At 36.9% G+C, this 14,319-nt stretch overlaps 1 protein-coding gene across 1 annotated transcript; it reads right to left on the reverse strand.

The window, feature by feature from the left end:
* Nucleotides 1-1,844: 1,844 nt before the first annotated feature.
* On the reverse strand, nt 1,845-13,089 carry LOC113732265 (uncharacterized). Its single transcript, XM_027257947.2, has 13 exons — nt 12,924-13,089; nt 12,259-12,688; nt 10,831-11,008; nt 10,623-10,672; nt 9,205-9,297; nt 9,040-9,128; nt 8,219-8,297; nt 7,721-7,803; nt 7,094-7,172; nt 6,269-7,004; nt 3,596-3,676; nt 2,802-3,429; nt 1,845-2,493 (listed from the first exon to the last, which is right to left on the reverse strand). The coding sequence occupies exons 1-13, from the start codon at nt 12,953-12,955 to the stop codon at nt 2,358-2,360; spliced, it is 2,694 nt and encodes an 897-aa protein (XP_027113748.2). The 5' UTR covers nt 12,956-13,089; the 3' UTR covers nt 1,845-2,357.
* Between the last annotated feature and the right edge of the window lie 1,230 nt (nt 13,090-14,319).

Below are 14,319 nucleotides of genomic sequence, written 5' to 3' on the forward strand. Positions count from 1 at the left end.
TATATGCGGTCCATTCTGAAACACTAGACATGAGATTAACTTCACTCTATGAGACTAACCTATAATTATAACTTTTACCCAAAAAAAAAAATGCAGTTAATTTAAACGCCTTCATGACATTTTTATCTTGTAGATATTTGTTTGAATGTAATGCCTCTCTTCCGTATTGGTGGTGGTATGGGGGATACTTTTTAGGGTAAAAAATTTGAATGACGTCCAAACTATATAATTGATCGATGAACTTGTAAAACAAATACTCTTCACCCTATTGATTAAAGATAATTTCAGAAATCTCTCATGAGATTTATGGTAATGCCACTTCGCACCTTTCAAGTTTTAGAAATATTACTCAACTCCCATATCAGTGAGATGGGACCATTAATAGCTATCATAGCACACGAACTGACAAAATATCTTCATTGCTTTAATAATTTTTAGGCAAAATATTATGTAAAAGTAAATTTTTAAGCAAAATATTATGTAAAAGTAAATTTTTAAGCAAAACATGTAAATCTCATATTATACATAATCAATTTGATAGAAAATTCAATGTAAAACAACACAAAATGGTAGAACTAGTAAAAAATATATATCTTTCTCGTTAATTGATTATTATAAGAATATTTTAATGATACAAGGGTTAGATGTTACAAAATGTATGATTTTAGAAAAGGTTAGTGATATTTTTGAAACTTTTGGGATGCCAAGTAATATCAACATAAATCTTGGGGAGGTTTCTAAAATTATCTCTAACCAAAAGGGTGAGGAATATACCTTTTTACAATTTCGAGAGGCAAAAATATGCACTTAATAGTTGTAGAGCTAAAAGTCAACTAACTCATTAATTTGAGGGTCATCCTGATATTTTACCCTGCTTTTTATAAACATATGAATGTAAAATCTGAAAATTAGTGGGCTTTACTTAATGTGTTGATCAATTGCCAACAAATTAGAGAAGACCCAAGTGAATGTTTATTGTTATCAATGTATAATCTAAATATTTGTTTGCTTTTGTTTTTCGGCAGAAAAATGTTCGGATAGGATCGTCTTTGATCACCACTATAGATTAGGGTTAGTGGGCTTTACTTAATGTGTTGATCAGTTGCTACGTTGCTTACAAGGAATTGGACAGCAAGATTTGAACACGCTACCTTTTTATGATAAAGTAGTCAAGTCTTACCAATCGGGTCAACTTCCAAATCAAAAAATTATCCATGCATACCAGTTGAGCCAACTTCTAGCAGAAAATGGTTCATCCTTACCAGTTGAGCTAACTTGTCTCGACTTTGCTTTGTCCGTTAATCAGTTGCCACCTACTAAGAGAGTTGCAAGAGAGTGTTTATTGTCTGATCGTTGGTATAAAACTTGAGATCTCTTCCAATGTCATATTTTTTTGGCCGAGAGAAAGCACTGATTCAAGATAACTGAGAATTAGTTCGTATATAATGTGAGAACTGGATTAAATTCTCCCAAACTCGAGCAGGACCCAAAAAAATCCCCTGTGACCCTATCGGGTCAACCCCTAATATAGTTTAGAATAGGATTAGGAATAGAAGTAGGTATAGATTATGACAATAGACCCAAAAAAAAAAAAAAAAAAAGACGGGAAACGCCTGGTAACTGTTTTCATTGTTCCAAAACACCTGACTCTTAGCATAAGGAGCATTAGGCATTCTCAACTAAACGTTCCGGCATAGCTGCACTCAATCTGATTAAACCAAACTCTAGCCAAATAGTCCAATGAAACCAAGAAATTCCCAAATGCAGAATAACCTTGTTCGCTCCCAAAACAAAGATGAGCAATTAATACCATTCTTATGTAACTTACAAGAACTTCCAAGAACTGTAGTTCTTAATCAAATGTCAATCTTTATTGGATATATTTCCTGTACAACAGCAAGTATTAGCAGCTCAAAGGCTATACTGCAAGTCTGAGCGCCATTCACTACAAATACAGCACAAACTAAATGGCTAGGCTCAAACGCACGTTTGAAGGGTGGTTTGAACTCTTTCTCTAGTACAGCTGTTCAAATAAGAATCAAGGCGTATATAAGAAAAATAAAAGAAGGGAAATGGACAAATTGGAGCAGCACTTGTCCTTCAATAAAGTCTAGCTGCACAGAGACCCAGGACACATTGAAGCACCCCAAATTTGAGCAATAAATCAAAAAGTGCTCAGATTTGTCACAGCTTCGGAGGCAGGGGTTGAATTGCCACCGAAGAGTACGCCTATGTTAAATCCAAAAAAACCTACTGCTAGAGTCTAGTCTTCATATCTTCAAAGCTTTTGCTACTCTGCACTATGTAATATAAACCTCCAAAAAAATGGAACTATCATCCACTGTTAATTTTGTCACTCATTGTCGCTTTTGCTTCTGAGATATAAAACGAATTCCCTGCTTGCCAAGTTCCAAGTTCTTGGCCTTCCCATTGTCAAGGGCAACTGAGACAAATGATGTGCCTTCAAACACTTCAGTTACTGTTCCTCTATGCCTGGAAAATTTAAAAATAAAAAAAAAGGTAAACAAAAAGTAATTAAAAAAATTAAAAAGATTAGTCCAAAATTCATCACTTCTTTCTTTTAACAGCTATCTTGTTCAAAATTAACACTCATAAGCCAAAAGGTTAAATAGTTTAGCTTTTGAAGTTCCGGATACAAACTGTACTACGAAACAACAGATTTCATATTGACGAGACTGCACTGAGGGAAATGGACATCCTAACGGTCCGGGGGAACAAGGGGAAATCAATTGAAAGGCAAGAGGGCTACATAGAAGGTAGGGGAAAAAAATGAAGCATACCAGGAATTGTCCGATGGTTGATGAACTTCCACTCTCTTCCCCATAGCATCTTTACCCAACTTCTGGAGTATCCAATTAGCATCCATGATCTCATCCATACTTCTGTCTCCATATACTCGTGACGCATCATCTTCATTCTTGGTTGACACTTTTTCCCTTGGAGGTGAGGGTCTCTTTCTTTTGGATCTTTGCCCCTTAACAGAACTTCTCTCATCCTCCTTAGGAGGAGCCCAAGTACTCTGGTTTTCAGATATAGGATTCTTAAATTTGAGTTTGAGCAGCGGCTTCGATTCCTTTTGAGAATTTGATATAGGTGCGTGATTACCATCATCACTCACATCAGCCAAAGCACCAGGCCTACTGTCCCATGCAGGCACTGATGAAAATCTATTGGTTCTAGAGGCTGGAAATTCAGATTTTATCCTTACTCCAGTTGCACTAACCTCCGTGCTCTTTTTCCCTAGAGCCCGTGTGTTTAATCCAGAAACTTGTTCAACTTCATCCAACAATTTAGCTCCTCCAAATTTGGGAGGCATGTCACCAGCTTCGGTGTTAGCTTTTTTGATCTTTATCAAGTTACCATCTTTTCCTTTAAGCTTTGGACCTTTCTTTTGATCAGCAACAGTTGCTGCAATGCACGAGAAAATCATATCACACTTTGACCCATGCAGGTGACATTTTCCACTGATTATAATATAATTAATGCTGTGACAGTGGAGGAGCTATGTAGATATGAATAAAACATTCCATAACTGCAAACCAAAAAGAAATAAATTGATCTTTGAGTAACAAACCTTTTCCATCAGTATGTTTAGATGCATTCTCTTGCCTGTGCACAGATTCATTCTTCCTAGGTTGGCCAACGTCTTCGCTTCCTATTCGGTAGAAAGACATAATAAACATGAGATAACATCATTTGGCTATCACGCACAGAAACAGTATATAGGAAATTTTCATCCATGCAAACACAAAAATTAGTTGGACTGATCATTCATATCTACATATCTCCAAAACAATTCTGCATCGACATTCTCTGGCAATACATTCATAGAAAGGAAGTTTGAGCAGCAAGATCTTTCATTGACAACTTCAAATTTAGAATCTACCAACTTGCTTTTCAAAGTTAGGCATCAAAATTTGCATCTGTATGTACAATTACAACTTTCTTACTGAAATGTTTGAAGCATAAAACCTTAATTAACCACAATTGTCATTTGATGCCAGCAGAAACTTCTACCTTTTTCCATTTCTTCTCCGTAGAAAAAGTCTTCAATTTTGGTAAGTCAAAACCCATTACTAAGTAAGCCTGAATCCAGCTCCTTTTGCACAACCACCAAATCATTTAAATGGCTACTTCCCACTAACGTAATCTACTAGCTCTTCCAGTTGTCACTTTAATACAAATGCTTGCCTATTCCAAGCAATAAAAATTTACAAAACTCGTCGCCCTGTATGGATTGCATTGTTTTTAATATACTTGTTTTTGTTTTTAGAATCTATAGTAACACACTCCAAAAACACTCCAAGTTTTTCAAATACTCCTAATTCAACAAAAAAAAAAAAAAATGACTCCTCTTTCTTCTTTCACCCATCATCCACCACCACCTACCACTGCCCCCCAAGCCCTCCTCTCTCTTCCCCCTTCCTCCTCCCTCTTCCCCTCCCCTCTCCCCATGACCGGATCTGGTCATGACCACCAGAATCCTAGACAACAGTCTTATTAAAATCCCCAACAGAGTGGATGTCTTTGGGGTGAGGAATAAAAGGATAATTTTGGATAATGCTTCCCAGGGATTTCGGCTATTAAGTCAGTGTCCCTTAAGGATTGGAAAAAAGGACCTGATCGAGTGTCCAATTTGCCTCAAGTCTTTATCCTTTGCAGCTTTCACCGAGACCGTGTTAATCACATTCATTGATTCCTTCTGGCTGGTCAGTCAGAACTTCAAAGTTTTAGAGAGTGCTTTAAGCTCTTTTCATACACTCAAAGAGTCTTCCCTTCTCTCTTCTTCTATAGTGCACCTTCCTATTCTAGTACACTGCCGATAGACCTTTGCTCCTTAACTAGGGAGGAGGAAGGAAGGAAGGAAGGAAGGGGAGGGGGGGGGGGGAGAGGGAAAGGGGGAAGAGGGAGGAGAAAGGAGGGGGCGGTGGTAGCAGTGGCGGGTAGTGGTGTGTGGTTGTTGTGGGTGGTTGGTAAGAAGTTTAAAAAATCTTTAAAAACTAGTGTTAAATGCACACTCAATGTGTGTACAATAAAATAAAAAAGACAAAATGGTCATATATTTTATATAAAATTTTTATTACTGAAGGAAACTTTAATCTTTCAAATCTTTTTCATAAAATAATTCTATTTTGGTAGTTATAATGTTTAAGGTTAGTTATGTTGAAAACATATACTTAAATAGTTAAAAATAAGAAATAGTCATGGGTAGTTTATCTTGACAACATATGTGTAGGTAGTTAAAGTAAGAGTAGCTTTTAATAAGGGGAAAAAGGAAGTTCATAAAGTGACAATAAATGTTTACCCTAAACCCCGTGCTCCCCCTTTATATATAGTATAGATTTTTTTTTTTACTGAAGGAAACTTTAATCTTTCAAATCTTTTTCATAAAATAATTCTATATTGGTAGTTATGATGTTTAAGGTTTGTTATGTTGAAAACATATACTTAAAAATAAAAAATAGTTATGGGAAGTTATCTTGACAACATATGTATAGGTAGTTAAAGTAAGAGTGGTTTTTACAAGGGCAAAAAGGGAAGTTCACAAAGTGATAATAAATGTTTACCCAAACCGCTTACTCTCCCTTTACACATAGTAAGTATGGATATCCCAATAAAATTTTAAATTTTAAAAACACCCCCATAACAAGTTTTTCACATATAATGCTACAGCGTAATTTTTGAAAAATGGCCCCCAAAAACACCTAATCCATATGAAGCCTGCTTTTAGTAAAAACATGACCAATTTACCAACAAGAGAAAAGTAAATCAAAGGAAGATCTATTAGGAAGTGGATCCACAGTCATATGAAACACAAGAGAGGATAGTAAAATTCATGAGCAGGCTTCATACAGAATGTCCACTAGAAGAAATTGCTCAAAGTGACATGTTAAAAAATGAAAACATATGCCCCACATCCCATTTCTGACTCAAAACTGAACTTCTAAACATCCATCACATTAATGCAAGTCATGGACTCATGGGTCATAAACTCGTGTTCGATATTAACTTCCTAATTTACTAATTGAGAGAAGTGAACCAAGCACTAAGACACAACATTATATGTTAGATATTAACTTCCTAATTTACTAATTACGAGAAATGAACCAAGCACTAAGACAGAACATCATATATAATAACATCTCCAAGGAGAAGTCTAATCGGGGTTGCCTAATAATAAGCGGGCATATATTCCGAATAAGTTCAGAAGTTTTACAATTAGGATGGCAAAGAATAAAGACTATACCATTTGAAGTAGTCATATCCTGGTCCTTCTGGTAGCTGGAACCATCAGACCTCGGCGAAGTAGTCAAGTTCCTGTTTCGTGAACCTATATGTATAACAAGCTTTGGTCCCTTTGTGGCCCTTGACATGTTACTCTGATTTCCACTATCATCCCCATTATCCAAACCTCCCCCCTGAGGTTTGTTGCTCTTGATTTTGACCGTTTTATGAGCCCGATTATTATGGCTTGCTGTAACCTCGTCAATAAATTTGTGCTTCAAAACCCCGGCCTGATTTACAGAGCACATTCCATCATTGACACTTCCAGCAACAGGAGAAAAATAGCCATCAGGTTCTCCACTTCTAGAAGAAAGCACTTGTTCAGTCCTATTATCATAACCAAATGATGAAGCATCATCATGCCTTTCAAAATTCTGATGTGCCTCGTGAACACTGTCAATAGACATCAGATGCCCCTTCTTTTTCCCAGACTTCTTGTTTGAAGATTTCTTCCCATATTCCTTGCTCTTTTTAGGAGATTTATCAACTACTCCTTTAAGAGAAAACCTCAGTGAGCGGCCATATTCATTCTTCATCACTACAGGTGCATTTTCTTCATCATCAGAAAAAGGTGAGATAGAAAATATCTCTTGCTGCGTTGGCAACCCAGCAGCTGCCCTCAAATTTGCAATTAAATCCTTGTCAGCTTCATCTCTCCTTCTCCAGAGCTCCTGAACTGCCTCCTCAAGATTCTTAACCTACCAAGTTAAAAAGTAAAGAAAAGTTTACCATATAAAAAGTTGCTCCTTCCCCTTGAAACAGTTATGCTTTAAAATTTAAAATATACCTGGTAGCATTCTCCACGACATGTAGGACATCCATACTGTAGATTTCCGTCTACTTGGAACTGCAGATATTTACCATCACTGCACAAAATTTTCAATAAACATGAGAGTAGGAACCTTCAAAAAGTAACCTTTGCTACTAAATTCCTGAAGCAGCCATCACATCAAAAGCTATATTGAAAGGATAATGCAGAATGCAGGAAAGAAAACCTCATTTAGCAACCCAGCATTAGCCTAATGGTCCATATTAGACACTTAAGACAGAAATTTTCAGATGTAACAAAAAAATTTTACTCTACTGCAGCTAAGCAACAAAAATCATAATAGTAAAAACACAAAGTATATAAGAACACCATCTAGAATCCACTCATTCAATACTAAATCAAATAAGCATATACAAAATTTTATTTCTCGAGTGAACAATAAGCAAAAGATGAGTACTGGTCATTTTAATTTTCTCTGAATTATGCAGTAAGAAGAAAAGCCCAAAGCTAACTAAAAGAAAAATTTCTCCCCAATCTCTTCATCTAGACGGGTACTCTTCTATGATTTTAGGCTCTAGCAAATGGAATGACAAAAAGTCCACATACACCCCAACTAGAGATTTAGCTAAAAGTGCTCAAGTAAACCTGATGCCATCACATTGGCAGTGCACCCAGCGCTGGCAGACATCACAGCAGACCATAGGTGTGGATTCGGAATCTCTATACACCTGTTGTTTAAGAGCAAAACAAGCAGAAACATTAAGTCCTCAGTGAGAAAGAGAGTGAGAACAAGAGCAGGTATTAAAATGGCAAGCCTTGGAAATCAGCCTTACAGGAGAATACCATACCATTTATAAAAAGCCAAAGATAGCCATGGAAGAAAACTAAAATGTTTCCACATAGTTAAAAAACAAACATATACATCAGAAACATTTACAGGCAAATAAGCTTTAAGGGGACTTGGATTTCTCAAACATTCAGGAGAATCTGGTCCCAGATGTATGTGCATAATATCCACTTGACTTAAACAATCATGTACAATCAATTGAATACAGAAAGAGGACCAAGCATGTGCCTGAACAGTATTGGGTTGAGCACATAAAATAAGGACAATGTGTTAAACTATCATAAAAAACATCATACCTTTAAGCAAACTGGACAGTAATTTCCTTTCACAAACAACCTTCCGCAAGCATCGCAACATGTGTAGCCAAGAAACCACCTGCAGCAGTTTCAAATCTAATAACCAAAATAGAACACACATATGGATCTTCAAATAGATTTTAGCAAGTAAATCATACAGCACTTCAAGATGAAGATCTAATACTATACTTTCAAAAGAATCAAGCAACATTTCACTACAATGCATTGACACAGATCCCTTGGTTAGGGCAATTTTTATAAAACAGAAAGTGGAAAATTTAATCAACTTGGTAATCAAACAAAATATACCTTTTCCTTTTGGAAAGTTGAACTCTCAGGATGCTACATAACACGACAACAGCTCCAAGTAGAGGTTAATTCATATGCTAATGCTTTTCTAATTGACAACTTAAATGTTTCCACATAAATAACCAAAACATCTTTAAGAAGAAAAATCTTTTAACAAAGTAAAATGCTTAAATCCACATTGGCAGATTAAGAATTGAAGAACTAGCTACTCAAGTTAGAGAAGTAATCATGACTCCATCCAAATTTCAGAGTCTCCATTTCGAGTACGTGCAAGACATTCTATAGTCCGAGTAGTACACAGCCACTCTCAATACTCATAAATTCTACACCATATATTGGATATATAAATTTTCATCAGCCTACAAAGGAAGCAGATATAACAGATTGCAAAACATGGGAAATGTTAAGTTTTTTTCAGTTCAAGATTTACAGGTAGTAACTAAAATACCATTATGCTCAGTAAAAAAGAAGCCTAGGCCTAGTAAATATGATAACTTGGAGGCCCATCTTACCTCACGCTTAAGCCATTTCCAGGAACACTAGAACCACAGCTATGACACTTTGTGTGCTTGGGGCACAAGTAAGGTCCATTACTAACATTCTGCACAACCAAAGAGTCAACAGTATGTATTCAAAATTTACAAGAGTATAAACCTAAGAGATGATGGACAACAGACCTTGTGGGGTGGCTGCTGACAATAACAATGGAATGCACCATCACATCTTTTGCAGAACATAAATTTGTTTGGATCCCCAGATCTTCGGCAGACCTAGAGTAATAGAATATATCACCCAATCAGAAAGATGACACAATTGAATTACAGACAATTTTGATTGCACTATGGACACATCTTGTAGGGGAGAAGTGTACCAACTATCATCAAAAACTACTCAACACCACTGCATGGGAAGAGGCATACAGCCAACATTGACTACAAGGTTATATTAAAAGAAAGCAACAGGTCTACTGAACATAATTTCAGTTAAAAATATTATCACCCAGGTAGAATGACAACAGTAACCCAAGCGCACAGCTCCTTTATTATTTAAGAGAAGTAAAGAAATGTCATCTCTGAGGAGGATTTAACTGGCAGTGACCATGTAATGACTAAAAAATGCGTGGAAGTATGCCACGCTAAGCAACTGCAGTCAGTGATCCAAACTACCAAAATAAGGAAAGGTCCAAAGTATCTCCATTATTTCTTGACTAAGCTCCTTTAGTGATTGCAAACAAATTGAAAGTCCAAACACTAAAGTTGGGTGTGCCTTATATAAACAAGTATAGAAACAAATTCCAAGCATAAGAGGACGGCTTAAAGTTACTGTGCCTTCCCACAACTGATCAATGCTTTTAAAACATGTTCAGTGTAAATTTATGGAAAGGGGAAAAAATGAAGTCAAGCTTTCAAGCTCAATGAACATAATATTTATTCAACATCAAACTTAGGTACTAAGCTTGTATCTGTGATGAGATCAAATTCAAGTAGGAGCCAGTCATTTTTTAGCCTAATCACAATGGTGTTAACCTGTTTCAATTTGATTATGGTTTTACTGATGGCTCGTCAACAAGAAGAACCAAGTAATCTCCCGTAATGTAATCTGAATATAAAGCCACATAACAAATAGAAAATTGAAACAGTTAAAATCAAATAAGATCAAATCTCTCAACAACGATCCTAGACCATAAGATAACAGTCACTTACATCAAACTTTACCCGACTGCGCTGAGAAATAGCATGAATGCCCAGATTATAACCACAACTAACAATCTAAAGTCATCATCAAGAAACATAAACCTTTGACGAGAAAATTAGTAAATCTAACCTTTTCTTTCAGTACAATCAAACAACTATATGCTTTTGGCAGGATATCAAAGACTTGGTGCATGCAGTAACATTGCAAAATCATCCAACACTTTCTTAATGGGCAATTTAACAAAGATAATAGGTTGAAGGTGCCCAGAATGAAAGCAGGTCCTCATACTAACATTTGAGACATCGTGATGCAAAAACCTATTAGCTTGCTTTCAGGCAGATATTCACGACAAGGAACCATAACTTGTCATAAAATTAAGTGGAGTTAAACAAATAATTACCTCACAAATTCGGCAAGATGGGCATGTCCATGAACTCCAGTGAAAAAGATCTGTCAAATCATCATCAATTATATGTAACATACACAACTTCACATTATTTTTATGATTGTGATCAGACAATCTACCTCTAAAATCTACCGAATTAACATCACCAAAAATATGAATCATACAAAACTTCACATTTATTTTTTACAGTCAGAAGTTCTACCTCTATGTTGTGACCAAGCTTTTAAGCAGCTCCTGTGATATTTTTTACCACAACTTTTGCAGGGCAACATTTTCCTTGCTCTTTCACTTCCTTCACTTTCACCACTGAAGCATAAGCGGCACATTACTTTGACATTTGACAGACCCTGCTCTTCTTGTGCATCATCTTTGACAGGACCCTATCGCATCAAAAGCCAAAAAATCAGTCGGAACCCAATTATTTCATCTGTAATGCGCTAAAACTAAAAAATCAAGAAAGTTGATGAAGTAGTAATAGCAACATGCAATCCTTAACTAATGAACTGGATAATCTCTTATGAACACTCAAACCAAAACAAACCAAGTACAACTATTTTGAAAAGAAACATCACAGTGAAAAACTGCATGAGCAACTTCGACATAGCAAAAAATTTAAACAACAGAAAATGGAAAGAAAAATGCACAGCAATCAACATAAAAAGCATGGCACACACCAAGAAAATACAGAGTACATATCTATCACTGTCAATATTTCTTTACACAATTATCAAGTACTTTTCTGCCAAGAAAACAATATGCTTTGTGATAAATCACTTAATTGTGCTTGGATTCATACAATGTAAAATCCAAGATGGCCCAACTTTAACTACAATAGTTTGCTTGTAGAATCACTGGGATGAGAAGTTTTCGCCAAACAGAAAAAGAACATAGAAGACCAAATGACAACCAAAACAAGGTAAGTCCAACAGCTGGCCCAACATGTCAGTCGAACTGCAAGGGGAAAGAACAACCCCATTAATCACAAACTGAATTGTCAATTGATGCTTCTAAACTGAACGATCTTAGTCTGAAGTACATAAAGTCCTGCAATAATTGTATGCTAGAGAGTTGCACAAAACAAAATTTACTGACAAGAAAGAAAGGCCAGCATAAAGAAAACACTGAAAGCCAGTTGCAGTCATTTTCTCTAAATCACACTTATTAACCAAAAATATCCAATTCGCAAAATTCCACTTGCCAATAGTAACAAACAAAAAGAAAATCATATTAAATCCTAATATGGTGGAGACAAACCAATGCAACAAGGGTCCTACATGGTCACATGAAATGCATATGAAAGGAAAACGATTGACATGGCTAATACTACATTTACCAGAACCTAAAGCAACAACTGTAACCAATAAATACAAAAATTAACTAATCGAACAACAATGAACTACACATATGCTGTAAACAACTTCATCCAACATGTTCACACGTAATAAATGCGAAAGGAAAACCTGCAACATGGCTGATACTTCATCCACATTACCATAAACCATAATTCAACTAAAAAAAATTGGATCTTCAAAACAGCAAAATATTTGTATTACCAAGAACAAGTCCAAACACAAAATCACAATAAATGGCAAACATAAATCTATGTCCAAAAAACTGAAAAAAAACTCACCACCATTTCTCCAGACTCAAACCTCCTGGCAAAGTCCTCGGCCACCATTGAAGCAGCAGCAGCCTGCTTCTGCAAGGCCACACGTTTAGTCTGCGCTGAGGCCGCCTCATCCCCATCTCCAACAGCTGCACCTGCCCCTGCCCCTGTCCCGCCTCCCCCACCATCCGCCACCGCCGGAACCACAGACGCAGGCACTACCTGCGCCCCAGCTCTCTGAACTGCTGCAATTGGCGGAGGAGGGGGCACAGGCGGAGCAACAACAACAACTTTCGGAACTTTAACCTGCACCGTCGCATTCGCCTCGGCCTTCAACAACCAGGGGTCCTTAATAAACTCCTCAATTCGTGAAACTTCGCCCAGAAATTCCTCTTTTCCTCTCTCTTTCTGCAGCTTCCGCGGAAACCCTAATTCGCAATAGCAAATTCTCCGACTGCAAAACAAAACCCATCAAAACCCACATCAGAAATCAAGGAAAAATGCAAAACCCACCGAAACAAAACCCCCTCCCAGGCTTAAAAAACCCTCAAAATAAAAAGAAAGTGTGGGATACGAGAAGAACCCTTCTCCCTATCGGGCTGGAGAGGAAGGGAAAGGGAACGGGGGTTTATGGAGGGTTAAAAAAAATTAGAATGGGTGATAGAAGGGGGTATAGTCATAGTACTTACCAGGTAATTGGGCAGGCAACATGAAAGGCCATTAGAACGATTTGGGTTTTTGAAATTTTTGAGTGAGATTAACGGCAGGGTTGAGTTGGTTTTGGGGGGATTAATTTTTTATTTCTTTTTATTTTTCTAATATTTGAAAGAAAGCCAATATAGTAGTGGTATTTCACTAGTAAAGGGTATTAAGATTTGAGGGTTGGGAAAAAATTGGAAAACAGTTTTAAGGGAAAAGAGGGAGAGAGAGGGAGAGATAGGGAGAGAGGAGGAGAGGATGTGGACATCGTGGAGATGGGCTTCGTGCGCTATGGGGTCGCGATGAAGGATTTTGGGGGCCAATAGGTGAGGTTTAAGGTTTTTTAATTTGACCCGTGGAGTTTTGGGAACTCAGTTTTGAGCTCATAGGGGTTTGAGTGTATGAGAATATGGTCCCTCTCTTGGGGAATTTTGGGTTAAGGTTAATTATCTCAGGGTCTGTATGGATTTAGGGATTTTTTCAAAGGCTAAATTTTTATTTAGTGTCTATAGTAGCACTCCAAATACAATTCGAAAAATAATATAAAAATACACAATTTCAAATCAACTGACAAAAATAAATAAATTATTAAATTTTTTTTTTGTCAACCCAGCGAGTATCCCATCTTGGCCAGACTAATCTCCCTGAACCTGGAGTACCCCGCCCCCCAAGAGCACCCAGGCGATAGGAGAGGCCAGACTTGAACCTGCGTCGCATGATCCAAAGGGCCACCCGACAACCGACTAAGCTGACCCTGAGGGGCTATATAAATTATTAATTACTATCACAATTTTTCTTCTTTCATCCACTACCACTATCCACCACTAGGGGTACAGGTGATCCGATAGGCTCGACTCAAATTCAATTAAAGTCGAGTTTGAGTCGAGTTCAAACTACTCGAAAAGACGATCGAGTCGAGTTCAAACTTAGTTTTCTGGAACTCGAAAGCTCGACGAGCCTATTCGAGTAAATTTATATTTATTTATTATATATATTATACATTCATAAATTTACTATTTTAAATATACAAGTTAGATACTTTATGACATTTCATCCGTTTCTCATAACATTTTTCAGGGGTGACTTAGAAAATTCATAAATGAAAAATTGTAACTCAAAAATCTTAAAGTGGAAAACCATGTTTCATTTTGATTCAGATTTGTTCATTTCACTCAAAGTCTTAGACCCTTATCTTCAAGAATTGCATCTCCATCTTCTTCTCTTCATTTTGCAAATCGCAGCTCCATCTTCTTGTCTTCAACACTTAACTCACAACGCGCAACTCATTTTCTTCTTCAACCTCTCGAATTCGCAGTGGATACTAGATAGCTTGCAATCGATGAGTTCAACTTTAACCGAAGGCAGAGCAGCAGAATCTTCCACCCT

This window comes from Coffea arabica, chromosome 2e (assembly GCF_036785885.1).
Source record: "Coffea arabica cultivar ET-39 chromosome 2e, Coffea Arabica ET-39 HiFi, whole genome shotgun sequence".
Classification (NCBI taxonomy): domain Eukaryota; kingdom Viridiplantae; phylum Streptophyta; class Magnoliopsida; order Gentianales; family Rubiaceae; genus Coffea; species Coffea arabica.